A 17,939-nucleotide genomic window follows, 5' to 3' on the forward strand; every position below is an offset into this window, starting at 1 on the left:
ATGCATCCTGCTCTGCTTAATTATGTAGCTTTTCAAAGGAACTACAATTTTAGAACACAGTGGTCTAGATTAGCAGAATTTCAAAGGGGAATGTTAGTTCCTTGTAACCGTAGTTCTGCACAACATGAATCTTTATATACAGTATTCTGATCAACGTATGCGGATGCTGTACTATTTCAAATTTTTAACCAATAATTCCATATAGTGAAGGTTATGCATTTTACTTGCAGCTGCAACCTGCGTAAACTATAGAGGCTAAAATGCTTCACTTAAAAAAAAAAAAATCTCAATACTAAGGACACCTCTGAAATACCAACCAAAAACCATATGCAGCGAACAAAACGGCCTATATGGTGCAAAACAATTAAAGGGAAGAAAGTCTACAAACATGCACTGGCGGTTGAAGCATCTATCTCACACCATGCTAGTAATCAGAAGTTACCTCATAGGCTCATTTTTCCAGAGCTTTATCTGCTATAATGTGTTTTGCCTTTAAAAAAAAAAGAAAAAAAAAAGGCCAGGCGGCGGGAGAGGTCTTCAATAAGGATTCATTAAATACAGACTATGATTAGAACTAACATTTCCTTCTGCTTCACAGAATGTTCACCAATAGCCAAACTCAGAAAAGAATAATAAATTCACCTTAAAAATGTGCAGCCCCCAAAGTTAAATGACAAAACAACTAAGAAATTCATAAAGAATCTCAACCAAATAGTTTTTTGCAAACTTGAGTATCTGCTCTAGAATGAATTTTATGTCTCAAACAGTGCTTAGTGACTGTCAAACTCACGCAGCAGCAAAGAGCTCTAAGTCAAGTATGATTACTGAAAAAAGAAAATTAAGAGATGGACAGATTACTATCTGTTACGGAGACCAATATTGTTAGTAACAAGTGGGGTATATCCACATAAAAAGCATACTGGACTGAAAAACACATAAGATACTACTGCTAATAAAGCCTGAAGCTTGCTCACTCTACTGGCCAACATAAAGAGCAACAGTAAAGAAGCAGCCATCAAAACTTAGATAAAATAAAATTTGGTTTTTGGAGGAAATGGGGTTTATTATTATGGTGTGGTTGTGCAACCTCACTGTGTAATACACCTACCAACCACCTTAGCACCCTTGCTTTTCGTCTGTCCCCTCAGTTCAATCCCTGGTAGCTATGGCACTAAGCAGCAGGTCTTACACAAAAGAAATAGTGTTAAGTATTTAAACAGCATTATAATAATTGAAGACAAAATTGACAACACTCAAGAAATCAGCCACCAATTTATAAAATTAGACTGTATTTTTATAAGAATGTACACACTACTATGAAAAAGATCCACCAGAGGGTTTGGGAGATAAAGATTTTATAGGCAATAATAAATCAAAGCAATTTCACTCAACCACAAACAAGCCTTGGCAAAGGCAGGAATTTGGATACTTTGACACTTACCTAAGTTTTATTTGCAAAAGGTTTCTATGAGGTTAGTTAGAAGCAGTTAGGAAAACCATTGCCACCAGGGAGATAGTCAGGGGGACCAGCAAAGTCCTCAAGTATAGTTGCCTTAACAGGTGAAGCAGTCCTTCAGCAGCTCCAGGTACTTTATCCGTGTTACAATGGATTCCTATGGAGTGGTCCTGATGCAAAAGATGAAGAACGCTGAAGATGCTCTAAGAAAGCTGTTGATGTAAACGGTGTTGACACGGGTTTTCCTGCAGGGATTTCGTGGCCCATGAAGATGGTGAGGGGTACTGGTTGCAAGGTCAATGTTCTATTAAGTCCTTTCTGAAATCCAGCTGCCTGTTGTCATGGTGACAGACCAATCCTTCCTAAATCATTAACTTGCCTTCTGAGGGTCCCAGCAACTTTGACAACACTACTGGGCTCAGTGAACTCAGGTGCGTTGGATCTTGGTCCTCTGTGGTGCACAGATACAGCGCTTGAAGACTTTCGACTACCAATTTGTCCCAGCAGGCTTCTTCAACTGTTGTGTCCCTGTACTGCAAACAGGACACCAGTCAGCTGGCCCTTGGAGTTCTCTTCACTTGACTGGACTCTGGAAACAGCCTATCCCTGAGCGGGTCACGGATGACAGTCCCTCTCTTCGCTACCCAGCAGGTGCAGTCTTCATTGTTGTAGCCGCTCTTTACAGGCCCTCTTTGGTCCATCTTCCAAGTCAGTCAAGATCTGATTGCCAGGAGTGCCCTATTTGTTTTCGTAAATTGCCCTCAGGGTAGAATGCAGTTGGTACCCAGTGGGCTACCAGGTTCCCTCCCCTTTGATGACCAGTTCCTGGGAGGTTTGGCATCTGGCTATCCCAGGATGCACCATTCTGCTCACTCCCAACATGGCGAGACCAGTCTCTCGATACTCAGAGCTCCCTAGTCCATCCACAGAGGTGTGGTTATGTTATGATTGCTTATATAGCGCCTAAACTGCCCAGAGGCCTCGTAGCGCTTATACTGTGATAGCGGGATTGTACTGTTTATGTTTGTGCAGGAGTTTAAGTTTTAAATAACCAAGTCTTCAGATCCTTCCTAAAAGAAGTCTCTTGTGAATTTGATCTAATATTGAGAGGAAGGTTATTCCAAAGCAAACACACAACTGGATACACACAACTGGAAAACACGGTTAGACAGCTGGATTCTCCTTGTGTTCCCCCCAATGCCAGCCTGTGTGCCTAAACAATAGAGTAACCTTTCCTAAAGGTTACCCATTTGCCCTTCAAACTTGGCTTCTCCTAGGAATCTCGCCTTTTGGGCTAACATATGCATGGTGCGTGGCTTTCTACAGGAGAAAGGCAACACCTCTCTCCCATGCCAGTGCCTATTGTGTTGTTTCTTGATAGTGTAAGGAAATGGCTCCCTGGTTGCAAATACCCCCCACTTTTTGCCTGATACTGATGCTGACTTGACTGAGAAGTGTGCTGGGACCCTGCTAACCAGGCCCCAGCACCAGTGTTCTTTCACCTAAAATGTACCATTGTCTCCACAATTGGCACAACCCTGGCACCCAGGTAAGTCCCTTGTAACTGGTACCCCTGGTACCAAGGGCCCTGATGCCAGGGAAGGTCTCTAAGGGCTGCAGCATATCTTATGCCACCCTGGGGACCCCTCACTCAGCACAGACACGCTGCTTGCCAGCTTGTGTGTGCTGGTGAGGACAAAACGAGTAAGTCGACATGGCACTCCCCTCAGGTTGCCATGCCAACCTCACACTGCCTATGCAGTATAGATAAGTCACCCCTCTAGCAGGCCTTACAGCCCTAAGGCAGGGTGCACTATACCATAGGTGAGGGCACCAGTGCATGAGCACTTTGCCCCTACAGTGTCTAAGCAAAACCTTAGACATTGAAAGTGCAGGGTAGCCATAAGAGTATATGGTCTGGGAGTCTGTCAAACACGGACTCCACAGCACCATAATGGCTACACTGAAAACTGGGAAGTTTGGTATCAAACTTCTCAGCACAATAAATGCACACTGATGCCAGTGTACATTTTATTGTAACATACACCCCAGAGGGCAACTTAGAGGTGCCCCCTGAAACCTTAACCAACTACCTGTGTAGGCTGACTGGTTTTAGCAGCCTGCCACACTCGAGACATGTTGTTGGCCACATGGGGAGAGTGCCTTTGTCACTCTGTGGCTAGTAACAAAGCCTGTACGGGGTGGAGATGCTCATCACCTCCCCCTTGCAGGAACTGTAACACCTGGCGGTGAGCCTCAAAGGCTCACCCCCTTTGTTACAGCACCACAGAATCAAATCATTAACATTTATAAAGCGCACTACTCACCCATGCGGGTCTCAAGGCGCTAGGGGAAAAAGGGGGGGGGGGGGGGGGGGGGGAGTATTGCTGTTCGAACAGCCAGGTCTTTAGGAGTCTCCGGAAAGCGGAGTGGTCCTGAGGCTGGTGGGGAGGGAGTTCGAGGTCTTGGCCGCCAGGAAGGAGAAAGATCTCCCACCCGCCGTGGAGCGGCGGATGCGAGGGACAGCAGCGAGTGCGAGGCCAGAGGAGCGGAGGAGGCGGGTGGGGACGTAGAAGCTGAGGCGTCTGTTGAGGTATTCCGGTCCCTTGTCGTAGAGGGCTTTGTGTGCGTGGGTGAGAAGTCGGAAGGTGATCCTTTTGCTGACAGGGAGCCAATGCAGGTGTCTCAGGTGTGCGGAGATGTGGCTGCTGCGGGGTATGTCGAGGATGAGGCGGGCCGAGGCGTTTTGAATGCGTTGCAGGCGATTTTGGAGTTTGGCTGTGGTCCCGGCGTAGAGGGTGTTGCCGTAGTCCAGGCGGCTCGTGACGAGGGCGTGGGTCACGGTTTTTCTGGTGTCGGCGGGGATCCAGCGGAAGATCTTGCGGAGCATGCGGATGGTGAGGAAGCAGGCGGAGGACACGGCGTTGACTTGCTTGGTCATGGTGAGAAGAGGTCCAAGATGAAGCCGAGGTTGCGGGCGTGGTCTGTGGGGGTCGGTGTGGTGCCGAGGGCCGTGGGCCACCAGGAGTCGTCCCAGGCGGACGGGGTGTTGCCGAGGATGAGGACTTCCGTTTTTTCAGAGTTCAGCTTTAGGCGGCTGAGCCTCATCCAATCTGTGACGTCCTTCATACCCTCTTGTAGGTTGGTCTTGGCGCTGGCGGGGTCCTTGGTGAGGGAGAGTATAAGTTGGGTGTCGTCGGCGTAGGAGGTGATGATGATGTCGTGCTTGCGTACGATGTTGGCGAGGGGGCTCATGTAGACACTGAAGAGTGTCGGGCTGAGTGATGAGCCTTGGGGTACGCCGCAGATGATCTCGGTGGGTTCTGAGCGAAACGGAGGGAGGTAAACTCTTTGGGAACGGTTTGAGAGGAAGGAGGCGATCCAGTCCAGGGCCTGGCCTTGGATCCCGGTGGAGCGGAGGCGGGTGATTAGGGTGCGGTGACAGACGGGGTCAAAGGCAGCCGAGAGGTCGAGCAGAATGAGGGCGACTGTTTCACCGTTGTCCATCAGGGTTCTGATGTCGTCAGTGACTGAGATGAGGGTGGTTTCAGTGCTGTGGTTGGTTCGGAATCCGGTTTGTGAGGGGTCGAGCAGGTTGTTGTCTTCCAGGAAGGTGGTCAGCTGTTTGTTGACGGTCTTCTCTATTACTTTGGCTGGGAAAGGCAGAAGAGAGATGGGGCGGAAGTTTTTTAGGTCGCTCGGGTCAGCCGTAGGTTTCTTTAGTAGGGCGTTGACTTCGGCGTGTTTCCAGCATTCGGGGAAGGTAGCAGAAGAAAAAGAAGAGTTGATGACGGTCTGGAGGTGAGGGGCGATGATGTCGTCGGCTTTGTTAAAGATGAAGTGCGGGCAGGGGTCCGAAGGGGCGCCGGAGTGGATAGAGTTCATGATGGATTTGGTTTCTTCCGTGTTGATGTGGGACCAGTTGTTGAGGGTGATGGCCGTGGATGCCGGTTCGGTGGTGTATGGTTGGGTCTGGTGTCCGAAGCTGTCGTGGAGGTCGCTAATCTTGCGATGGAAGAAAGTGGCGAGGGATTCGCACAGATCCTGTGAGGGCGTGACGGCGTTGGCGTTGGCGCTGGGGTTGGAGAACTCCTTGACGATGCTGAAGAGTTCTCTGCTGTTGTGTCTGTTTTTGTCCAGTCTGTCGGTGAAAAAGTTCCATTTGGCAGCGCGGATCAGGTGGTGGTGTTCGCGGGTAGCGTTCTTGAGGGCGGTCATGTTGTCAGCGGTGCGGTCCTTGCGCCAGGCTTTCTCAAGGGCGCGACAAGTTTTCTTTGATTCTTTGAGGGTGTCAGAGAACCAGAGAGGTTTTTTGGTGTTGGTCTGTCGATGCGTGCGTTTGAGGGGAGCAAGGATGTCTGCGCAGTTGGAGATCCAGTTTGTGAGGTTGAGGGCTGCGTCGTTGGGGTCGGTGGTGAGGGTGGGTTGGTTGTCGGCAAGTGCGGAGAAGAGTTGCTCTTCGGGGATCTTGTTCCACTGTCGACGAGGGATGGGTTGGGTGCGGAGGTGGCGGGTCTCGCGTCGGAATGTGAAGTGGACGCAGCTGTGGTCGGTCCAGTGTAGGGCGGAGGCGTGGCTGAAGAAGACGTGTTTGCTGGCGAAGAAGATGGGGTCAAGCGTGTGTCCGGCGATGTGGGTGGCGGTGTTCACCAGTTGTTTGAGGCCGAGGTTGGCGAGGTTGTCGAGCAGGGTGGTGGTGTTGGGGTCGTTGTTTTGTTCCAGATGGAAGTTGAGGTCACCTAGGAGGATGTAGTCCGGCGAGGCGAGGGCGTGCGGGGAGATGAAGTCGGCGATGGCGTCGCTGAAAGGGGCGCGTGGGCCGGGAGGACGGTAGACGAGGGATCCTCTGAGGGTGGTCCTCGGATCGGTGCGAATCTGAAAATGCAGGTGTTCAGCGGCGAGAGGGGTGTCTTCGGTGGAGGTGGTGACGATGATGGAGTCTTTGAAGACGATGGCGATACCTCCTCCTATCTGGTTGGTGCGGTCTTTTCTGGAGATCTTGTAGCCTTCGGGGATGGCAGTGGCGATGTCAGGGGCCGAGGAGGCGTTCATCCAGGTCTCCGTGATGACGGCGACGTCCGGTGCTATGGAGTTCAGGAGGTCCCAGAGTTCAATGGTGTGTTTGTGGACGGAGCGAGCGTTGACTAGGATGCACTTGAGGTGGTTGATGGCGCGTGGGCTTGTGGTCGTGGTTGTTGCGTGGTGGAAGGTGCGTTTGCAGGAGTTGCAGGCGAAGGGTCCATGGGTGCGTTTGGGGTGAGCTTGGAAGCAGGTGTTGGAGCGTCCTGGGTTGAGGGCGTGTAGGGTGGTGAGGTCGTAGCGGGTCAGCGGGGCTTGGGAGAGCTGGGGACCAGGGGTCGTGGCGCTGGGCGCGTGCCGGGCACAGACGGGCACAGACGGGCACAGACGGGCTTGCCTCTGGCGCGCCCGCTGCGCAGTCGCGCAGCGGCCGCCATATGAGGTAGGAGGGGGGGGGGGGGGGTCAGGTGGGGACGAATGGGAGCTGGGGGGCGGGGGCGTGCAGGAGGTCGCGGCGGGAAAGCGCGAGGGAGGGGGGGACAGGTAGAGTGAGAAGAGCTGGGGGAGGGGGGTTTAAGGGTGGAGGGGGGTGAGTGTTAGGAGGTTTAGGAGATAAGGGAGAAAGATAGGAGTAGGGTTGAGAAGATAGGGGAGGGGGGGGTTGTAGAGGTGGGTGAGAGGTAGAGTGGAGAACAATCACTTCAGGGAGGACTCCCTGGCGACTGCGAGACCGTGAGTAGCCAAAGTTGCCCCCCCTGAGCTCCCACAGCGACGCCTGCAGAGGGAATCCCAAGGCTCCCCCTGACCGTGACTTCCTGCTTCTCAGAACCCGACGCCTGGTAGGGACACTGCACCCGCAGCCCCCAGGACCTGAAGGATCCGAACTCCAGTGCAGGAGTGACCCCCCAGGAGGCCCTCTCCCTTGGCCAGGTGGTGGCTACCCCGAGGAGCCCCCCCCCCCTTGCCTGCATCGCTGAAGAGACCCCTTGGTCTCCCATTTATTTCAATTACAAACCTCACGCTTGTTTGCACACTGCACCTGGTCGCCCCTGTGCCGCTGAGGGTGTACTCTCTGTGTGGACTTGTGTCCCCCCCGGTGCCTTACAAAACCCCCCTGGTCTGTCCTCCGAAGACGCGGGTACTTACCTGCTGGCAGACTGGAACTGGGGCACCCCCTTCTCCATTGAAGCCTATGCGTTTTGGGCACCACTTTGACCTCTGCACCTGACCGGCCCTGAGCTGCTGGTGTGGTAACTTTGGGGTTGCTCTGAACCCCCAACGGTGGGCTACCTTGAACCCAAACTTGAACCCCGTAGGTGGTTTACTTACCTGCAAAAACGAACTCTTACTCCCCCCCAGGGACTGTTGAAATTGCACTAAGTGTCTAGTTTTAAAATAGCTATATGTGAATTACTTGAAAACTGTGTATGCTATTTTGATTATTCAAAGTTCCTAAAGTACCTACCTGCAATACCTTTCATTTAAAGTATTACATGTAAAATTTGAACCTGTGGTTCTTAAAATAAACTAAGAAAAGATATTTTTCTATACAAAAACCTATTGGCCTGGAATTGTCTCTGAGTGTGTGTTCCTCATTTATTGCTTGTGCATGTACAACAAATGCTTAACACTACTCCTTTGATAAGCCTACTGCTCGACCACACTACCACAAAATAGAGCATTAGTATTATCTCTTTTTGCCACTATCTTACCTCAAAGGGGAACCCTTGGACTCTGTGCATACTATTCCTTACTTTGAAATAGTGCATACAGAGCCAACTTCCTACACTTATATATTATTAAAAAGAGCAAATGAGCCATAGAAAAAAACTTAAACCATGCAATGTGCCTAATAGGAAAGAAGGATGGTGGGAGGAAATGTGAGCTCACCGTTAATGGAACAGATGTTGCAGTACTGCCTGACCAACCGCTACATCTCCCTTAGGAATGGCATCAAGACAATAGTGCATCGTAAACGTGTGAGAAGTCTTCCAGGTGGCTGCTCTGCAAATGTCCTGCAGGGGTACACCCAAAAACAGTGCCTTGGACGCTGAGACAGTCCTCGTAGAAAGTGCCTTTACTGAGGATTGTAAAGGCTTTCCAGCTGCTTGGTGACAAAAGCTTATAGCTGCTACTATTCACCTTGCTATACTCCTCTTGGAAAGGGCCTGTCACTTCCAAAGGGCACTATACGCAACAAATAATTGAGTAGTCTTTCGAAAATTCTTGGTTCTTTCCAAGTAAAATTTGAGATTTCTTTTGATATCCGAGTGCAGAGCTCTCTCTGCCAGAGCTGTTGGGTTAGGAAAGAAAGATTTTCAAACCAACGGTTGGGTACTATGAAAGTCTGATGGCACCTTTGGAACAAACCTGGGGTTCATACAAAGTATCACTCTATCTTGATTAAATTGGAGGCAAGGCTCTTGAATGGTCAACGCCTGGATCTCACTGACCGGTCTAGAAGTAGTAAGGGCTAGCAACAAAGCCACTTTCCACGATAAATGCTTCCGATCCGCTCTGTGTAACAGTTCAAATGGATGCTTTATAAGCTGAGAGAGAACCGTGTTAAGTTGCTAAGACGGTGGAGGAGGCCTTACCGGCAGAAAAACTCAAAAGAGTCCATTGAGAAATTGATTGATTAATATAGAAGACCACAGAGATGGTGACGTCAGCGAACATCTGAAGCGAGATATCGCTGCCAAGTGCACCCTAATGGATGCAGGCGCCAAGCCTGTAGATGCCAGATGGAGTAGATAGGGCAATATTCACTCCGGCGGTGATAGTAGAGGATCAATCTGCTCCTTCTGACACCACAAACAAAATCTCTTCCATTTTAAAGAGTACGATTTGTTGGTGCTCTGGCTTTTGCCAAAATATCCCGACACTCAGGGCGAATGTTTAAATGGGTGAACTCAGTGTTCAGGAGCCAGGCCGATAATTTGAGTGATTTGGGATCCAGATGTAAAATCTGGCCCCCGTTCCTTGTCAAGAGCTGTGGTGAAACTTTCAGCGGAATGTGAGCCACCTCCGAGAACAGGAGCAGTTGCGAGAGAAAATGTTGGCCGGGCCAAAACGGATCTATCAGGATGAGCTTGCAATGCTCCCGTTTGATCTTTGCAAGTATTCTTGAGATTAGAGGAATGGGTGGAAAAGTGTAGGCAATTATTCCACACCATGCCATCGAAAACGCATTCTCCCCTCCCCCCCCCCCCTCAAAGAGTCCAGATGGTGAACCAAACTTGCATTATAGCGGCATTTGGTGTTCTGAGGGGTGGCAAAAAGATCTAGTTTGGGTTTCCCCCACCTCATGAAGACCTGATCGATCATCTCCTGGTTCAGCTCCCATTCGTGACAGGAGGACGTCAGTCTGCTGAGAGTATCTGCTGTCTCATTCTGCCTTCCTGGTAAATGTTCTGCTTGTAGACCGACGTCATTGCGAATAGCCCAATCTCGAATAGTCTACAATTTCAGAGATAGGAGAAGAGACTTTGTCCCCCCCTTGCTTGTTTAAATAATACATTGCTGCAGTATTGTCTGTTCTTATGAGAACTGCTGAACTCTTTATTCTCGGCAGGAAAGCCTGCAGGGCCAGAGAGACCGCTCAACTCCAAGAAGTTGATGTGATATTTTCAGGAGGAGTTGCTCCACTTTCCACTGATCAGAAGATATTGAAGATGCGCTCCACACCCCTCTAGGGAAGCATCCGTGGTGATGACTAACAGAGGCTGAGGTGGTAGGATAGGAAGACAGACTGCTATGTTTTTCTGGTCTTTCCACCAGCAGAGCGCTTGAACAATCCAAAGAGTTACCTTGATTAAATCATCAAATAAGCACATTCTCTGTATCCACTAAAGATCTAGTTCTTTCTGCAGGGGATGCATTCTTAGTCGACAAACAGGGATTAACTGTATGCAAAAAGACATCATCCCTAGAAGCGACTTGTAGGTGCGTATACAAAGACTTATTTCTTTGTACTCTGCTTGCTAGGCAAACAAGTTTCGCTTGTCTCTCCATTGAAGGGAAATCTCAGTCTCTGATGGTGTCGATTTTTGGTCGTAAAAAGGTCATCACTCTTCTTGGCAAGACGTTTGACTTGTTTTGATTTCGAGTGCGACCCACCAGTCAAATAATGCTATGCAAGCCGCTGTTGATTCATGAGCTGCTTAAGATGACTGTCTTTATGAGTCATTTGTCTAAGTAGGGAAAAATTTGCAATTTTTTCTTTGTCAAGAAAGCCGCTACTGGAGCTAGGCACTTTCTAAATATTCTAGGGGCGGACTTCAGGCCAAACGGAATAACTTTGAATTGGAAATGGCTGACGGCTACCACGAAACAGAGATATTTTCTCTGGGCAGGTGAAATCAGAATATGAAATTAAGCATCCTGTAGATCCAGAGACGTCAATCTCTGTGGTTCATGCAGAGAAGAATATGTTGCAATGTGACCTTGCAAAAGGTTTGAGGTACTTGTTTAGGTTCCTGAGATATAGAATGGAACGCCAAGATTCCCAGTTTTTGCGCACCAGAAAGAAACGGGAGTAAAAACCTTTGCCTTTCTCTGAAGGAACCCTCTCTATTGTTCCCTTTCTGAACATGGTCACGACCTCCAGCCGGAGTTGTTTTAGATGGTTCTGAAAGAAGGTATGAGGAGGACAAGAAGGTGGGCATTGAATGAACTCTAAAGTATGGACAAGTCGAACAATCTTTAAAACCCACTGATCTGATGTTATTTGTTCCCACTTCTGATAGAAGTGTGATATCCTTCCCCCTATCTTATGGCTTTGTGGTAAGGTTGTAGCCGGAGCCTGAAACAAGCCATTGACGTCTGGCCACCTCTTTGCCCTCATGCGGTCTACCCCTAGGAGGGGGTCTGGGATAGGATGCCTGAGGTGGTTGCCTTTGGGTATATTGAGGCCAAAACTGCTGTGTAGCATAGGAGGGTAACGAAAACTCTAGTAACCCCCTCGATATGTCAAGATTCCTAGACCTCTGGAGGCAAAAAAAGGCATCCTCTTAAATTGAAGTGTCCCTAAGGATCTTGCAGTGTCTGTGTCTGACTTGATGGTTTGCAAGGCCTCATCCACATGCTTGCCGAACAGAACCTCTCCATCAAAAGGAAGGTCTAACACCTTATTCTGAACCTCTGTACGAAAGGAAGTTGTCCTAAGCCAGCCCGGGCGCCGCAGCACTACTCCACCAGCTAGCTACGGAAAGGCTGTTGTTGCTATATCCACAGCGCAGTCTATCACCTCAACCGAGGCGTGCTCTAACTCCAAGTGGATTTTCTTCACCTCAGTCTTAGAGACTTCTGAAAAGTGGTCCAGATACGGGGCAATATTAGCCCACAGCTGCTTATCATACCTCCCAGGACTGCCAATGAATTTGCTGCTATTACTATTAGACCAGACATGGAAGAGAAACGCTTCCCGATGTTGTCCAGTCTTCTACCCTCTTTGTCTGGAGGAGCCGAAAGTGGCGTTGAGGGATTTTTCGAACACCTCTGGGCTGCCTGGGTTATAACTGAGTCCGGCTTGGGGTGACTAACTAGACACGCCAGGCGTCCTCTGGAGCCTTATACTTTTTGTCCAACCTAAGCAAGACAGCCATTACCGTAGCTGGATTTCTCATCACTTTGAGACCTTCCTCCCAGATGTAGCCTACTATTGGTATGGAGCAGACACTCCTGATACGGCTCCCTGAAGTCATACAAAAAACAATCTGTTTGGATGGCATGGGTATCGCAAATCTCTTTGCTGCCCTCTCAAGCAAATTATGGAAACCCCCAATATCTCCTGGGGAAGAAGCCACCGGAGTAGACGATGGAGATGAGGGTGTGGGCAAAATATAGTTGTTCCAATCTGAGTTGGGATCCTGCAATTCTCCTTCTCTCTCCATTAGAAGAGTCAGTAACCTGCATGAAAGATCTTTGTGGGGTACTTCAGGCCGATCAAGGAGATGATCTAGGTTGTGGCACTGGAGTGGCAGGCATCGAGGGAGGAGGCAAAGTTTGAATGTCCATTTGTGGCGCTGATGGAAACCTCTTTTTGTAATCTGATAAACTGTAGATCTTAAATTAGGGAACTCAGGACATAGACGATGTCCTCTGGTACGTATGCCTGCTGTCGCTGAGAAGAATAATACTGTTGATAATATTCCTCTTCATCCTCTTGACACTTAACATTAAGTTGTGAAGGGCTATGGGGTGCCCCAAACGACCCATCCTCATCCGAATCTTCCTCCAAAAGATGAGTTGGGATAAATGGTGTAACCTTGCTTGGTATGTAGCTCTGAGTGACATCGTCCCTCCCAGAAACAGACTGCATTTTTCTCCTCATTGACGATGTCAAAGTAGTCTCCGATAGCCCTAGTTGCCGACAACAGCGTAGACGTAGGAATCCTCGTCGATGGTGTCGTCATCGGAGTCTTGATGTTTAAAATCGACGGACTAGATTTTATGACCGTCATCGTGGATGTCATTGACAAGGAAGAAGTCACCATCAACAGACTGGTTACCGTCGTGGTCGATGCAGCCCGTCGTCGTCGACGTTCTATCTTCAGAAGCTGAAGAAGGCTTGCTAAACACCGTTAACACCTTTGGAGGGGGTGTAGAAGCCTCTGAGGAAGATTTAGTGTAGGAAGTTGGCTCTGTATATACTATCTCAAAGTGAGAGATAGTGTGCACAGAGTCCGAGGGTTCCCCTTAGAGGTTGATAGTGGCAAAATTAGATAATACTAATGCTGTAGCTTGTAGTATTGTGGTCGATCAGTAGGCTTATCAGAGGGTAGTGTTAAGCATTTGTTGTACACACACAGGCAATACATGAGGAGCACACTCAACGACTTAACTTCAGGCCAATGGGTTTTGAAAAATATATTTTATTTTAGAACCACAAGATTCAAGATTTGAGGTACATAAAATGCAAGGTACTTCACACATGTAAGTAGAGAACTTTGATTTAAAACAGTAGTACCCACAGTTTAGGTTTAAATGGCTATAAGCTATTTTAAAAGTGGACACAGTGCAAAAATCAACAGTTCCTGGGGAGGTAAGTTTGGTTAAGTTTCTCAGGTAAGTAAAGCACTTATACAGTCAGACTTCTGGGCATAAGCAGCCCACCTTTGGGGGTTCAAGGCAACCCCAAAGTCACCGCACCAACAACTCAGGGCTGGTCAGGTGCAGAGGTCAAAGGAGGGCCCAAAACACATAGGTGCCTATGGAGAACAGGGGTGCTCCGGTTCCGGTCTGCTTGCAGGTAAGTACCTGCGTCCTCGGGGGCAGACGGGGAGGGGGAAGACAAACAAAACACACCCTCAGCGGCACAGAGGCGGCTGGGTGCATTGTGCCAAGCAGGCGTCATGTTTACTGTAGGAAGCAATGGAGGGACCCAGGGGTCACTTAGGCGATGCAGGCAGGGCACAGGGGGGCTTCTCGGGCCAGCCACCAACTGGGCTAGGAAGAGGGCCGCCTGCTGGTCACTCCTGCACTGGTGGATGGTTCCTCTCGGTCCCAGGGGCTGCGGGTGCAGTGCTTGGTCCAAGCTTCGGGTTCCTGGTTACCACGCAGTCGTGGTCAGGGGGGGGGAGCCTCTGGATCCTCTGCAGGCATCGCTGTAGAGGTGCAGGGGGGGTCGACTCAGGTTACTCATGTCGTCGCAGTCGCCTGGGAGTCCTCTCTGCGGTGTTACTTCTCTGGAGCTCGAGCTGGGGGCATCGGGTGCAGAGTGAGAAGTCTCACTTTCGGCGGAAAGGGAGTGTTTTTTTAAAGTTGCTAAACAGTTGCAAAGTTAATGCGGTTTTTGAACAGTGCCGCTGTTCCCGGGAGTTTCTAGGTCGTTCGGGTTCAAGGCAGTCATCTGAGTCCTCAGAGGTTGCTGGTCCCTGTCGGATGCGACGCTGTGCAGTTTCTTTGAGTCTGGAGACAGGCCGGTAGGGCTGGGGCCAAGTCAGTTGTCCTCTCCATCATCTCTGAAGGCTTTCAGGTCAGCAGTCCTTGTTGTAGGTTGCAGGAATCTGATTTCCTGGGTTCAGAGTTGCCCCTAAATACTGAATTTAGGGGTGTGTTTATGTCAGGGGGGCAGTAGACAATGGCTACTGTCCTGGAGAGTGGCTACACCCTCTGTGCCTCCTCCCTGAGGGGAAGGGGGCACATCCCTGATCCTATTGGGGGAATCCTCCAATCTCAAGATGGAGGATTTCTAAAGGCAGAAGTCACCTCAGCTTAGTTGCACCTTAGGGTCTGTTCTGACTGGTGGGTGACTCCTCCTTGTTTTCTTCATTATCTCCTCCAGCCTTGCCGCCAAAAGTGGGGGCAGTGGCCAGAGGGCCGGGCATCTCCACTAGCTGGGATGCCCTGGGGTGCGTAACAAAAGACATGAGCCTTTAAGGCTCACCACCAAGTGTTACAATTCCTGCAGGGGGAGGTGAGAAGCACCTCCACCCAGTACAGGCCTTGTTCCTGGCCACAGAGTGACAAAGGCACTCACCCCATGTGGCCAGAAACTCGTCTGGTTGTGGAAGGCTGGCAGAAAATGGTCAGCCTAGCACTAGGAGTCGAATTGGTATTCAGGGGGCATCTCTAAGATGCCCTCTGGGTGTATTTTACAATAAATTCCACACTGGCATCAGTGTGTGTTTATTGTGCTGAGAAGTTTGATACCAAACTTCCCAGATTTCAGTGTAGCCATTATGGAACTGTGGAGTTCGTGTTTGAACAACTCCCAGACCATATACTCTTATGGCTACCCTGCACTTACAATGTCTAAGGTTTGGCTTAGACACTGTAGGGACATAGTGCTCATGCACATATGCCCTCAACTGTGGTGACTGTGTGACTTAGTCATTCTGCCTTACAGCGGTAAGGCCTGCTAGAAGGGTGACTTACCTATGTCACAGGCAGTGAGAGGTGGGCATGGCACTCTGAGGGGATTGCCATGTTGACTTAGTCATTTTCTCCCCACAAGCACACACAAGCTGTGAGGCAGTGTTCATGTGCTGAGGGAGGGGTCCCCAGGGTGGCATAAGCCATGATGCACCCCTTAGAGACCTTGCAACAGGGCCCTTAATTCCAGGGTTATCATTTACAAGGGACTTATCTCTGTGCCAGTGCTGTGCCAATTTTGGGAACAAAGGTACAGTTTAGGGAAAGAACACTGGTGCTGTGGCCTGGTTAGCAGGGTGTCAGTACATGTTGTCATAACTGGCATCAACAAAAGGCAAAAAGTCAGTGGGGAACCATGCTAAGGAAGGCATTTCCTTACATTTAGGTACCTCTTTTGATGTTGAAGGCCGATGGCTTGATTTATGAGAAGATTTTTTTCCTGAGGTGAAGATGAGAGACTACGGCCTTCACCAAACCCCTGTGAGGTATTTTTGAAAGTCTTTGAGGGTTGTTTTGAACCCTTTTCAGAATGAGGTGATCTTTGCATCTTTTGTGACTTCCTAGAAGACCATGAAGACTCCTCACTGTCAGAGTCTGAGACAGGTTTTTTCTTGATTTAAGCTACAGGAGCCCCATCAACAATCTCCCTTCTCTATCCTTCAAAGTCTTTGATGAAAAGGTACGACATACCTTACAGTCAGTAGCAGTGTGTTCAGGATAGAGGCAATATATACAATCTGTATGAGGATCTTCTGAATGGAACCTTTTCTTCCCACAAGTGCTGCAGGCTCTAAAGAGACTTTCTCTCTGTCTGACATCCTGCTGGTACAACAGGTTCCAGGAAGTTTGAGTGTAAGTCAGAAACACTTAATGGGCAAAAAGAAATTCCGATATAGTGATTAAGTCTTCTTCCACAAGAACAAAACTGAGCATAGCTCAGAGGAGACTCCCTAGCACGACATGCGGTATAAAATCTTCGCTCAGGAGGGCTCTAGAGGGTGGTGCTCTCTGATTGGCTGAGGTTCAAGTTTGGTCCTTTTTTTTTTTTTTTTTTACATAAGGAGTTAGATAGATTACTAAAATGTAGAGTTTTTATGTTGTACCTGTTATATCTTCGGGTCATTGTCTTTTCTAAGCTACCGGGGGACTCCCATCTCGACGACGGGGATGATTCAAGCATGTGAATCTATGAAAGTTCCAATACTGGAGTAAAGGCCAATGCGTGCTTTTTAATATTCGATAGTTGAAATAATACTAAATACTATTGTGAGTGTGTCTGTAAAGTTAGTACGTTTTGGTTCATCATAATCCAGACTGAACACAGAAGCTAACGGATTAGCACAGTCCACAGTTCAAAAGGCAGATGCTGTCAAATGCCACCAGCAGGCAAAAGTTATCAGCTGTTAGTCTACGCAGTCAGTGATGAAACTACTTCCTTACCCAACAGCCCAGCATTACACAAAGGTTCTATTAGTTGGGCAAGAATGTGGGACTAAGTTTTTTCTGCACATAATTAACAAAACTGTTTACTTTCTCACAGCATTTGCATACCTTCATCCTCTTTGGCTACAGCTGAGCACAGCAGACGAGAGGCTGTGGAAACTGTGTGTGAAGATTTAATTTGCCTGGGGCCAAGGGTCTCATTCAAACTCTGGGAAAGCAGATCAGAATACTTCTCAGTCTGTCCTACAATAAAATCCAGCTGTAGATCCAAAGTCTTCTTTCTTTTCTCTTCCAGGCGTGACTGCTGCTTAAATTGGACAACCTGCCAAGGAGAATTTGTGGTATTAGTTCACAGTTAACCCAAAGTGATGAAAGAAAAACAACCTACGTGAACACCACATATATAAATAAATCACAGCCAAAACCTGAAGTACGGATCACTCAATTAAACACAACTTCAGTTTTTCCCCTATGACCTAGGCAACACCACACTACATACTGATATTTAAACCATCACACCCACCACAGAGCAGATCACACACCTTTTCCACATTGGTCCAGAACTGCCGAACTTCTTTGGCAACCAAAGAAGCTATCCGTCGCAGCTTGGCCTGCTCTTCTCGTTTGGCTTTCTCTTCTTTCTGCTTCAGGTCCTCATGGTGTCGGATCACCATTCTGACTACCTGCGGAGCAAAGACCAGAAAGCAGGTGCATGAGGGAGGTACAAGGGTGCTACCCATGGTCAAGGAGGCAAATAGTTGCAGTGGTAATGACCTATTGGTGGATCAACTGAATCTGAATGAAGTATATGAGAACAAACGGTCTTTAGGAGCAAAAACTAAAACGACACTTGAGCACTGCCAACAACAACGACTATGAAAGAACAGCATTGCACAAAAGAAGCCCAAACAATCAAGCTTTTGTGTTGAGGTGATGAAGTCTGAAGGTCTGGGAGGTTACTGCTCTGACGATTTTGGAATGGGATTCAGAATACTTCATCTGAAACAGCTGCTTCAAAATATCAGCGTCGACTATGTGGAGGATTCAGTGTCAGAGTGCTAACATTGAAGAGAAAAAGAATCAGCTCAATCCATTTTGTTGCTCATACACTTTGGACTACATAAGCAAAAGAATGGGTAATCCT

At 48.6% G+C, this 17,939-nt stretch overlaps 1 protein-coding gene across 1 annotated transcript in view; it reads right to left on the bottom strand.

Annotated features, from left to right (window-relative positions):
• SRCAP (Snf2 related CREBBP activator protein) overlaps positions 1-17,939 on the bottom strand; it is a 1,275,580-nt gene that overhangs the window by 975,762 nt on the left and 281,879 nt on the right. The window contains exons 6-7 of the mRNA XM_069201690.1: positions 17,338-17,478; positions 16,904-17,117 (exon numbers count right to left, since the gene is read on the bottom strand). Coding sequence (XP_069057791.1) covers positions 16,904-17,117; positions 17,338-17,478 — 355 coding nt within the window. The remainder of the gene's footprint in view (positions 1-16,903; positions 17,118-17,337; positions 17,479-17,939) is intronic.

Source organism: Pleurodeles waltl, chromosome 7, assembly GCF_031143425.1.
Source record: "Pleurodeles waltl isolate 20211129_DDA chromosome 7, aPleWal1.hap1.20221129, whole genome shotgun sequence".
Taxonomy (NCBI): Eukaryota; Metazoa; Chordata; class Amphibia; order Caudata; family Salamandridae; genus Pleurodeles; species Pleurodeles waltl.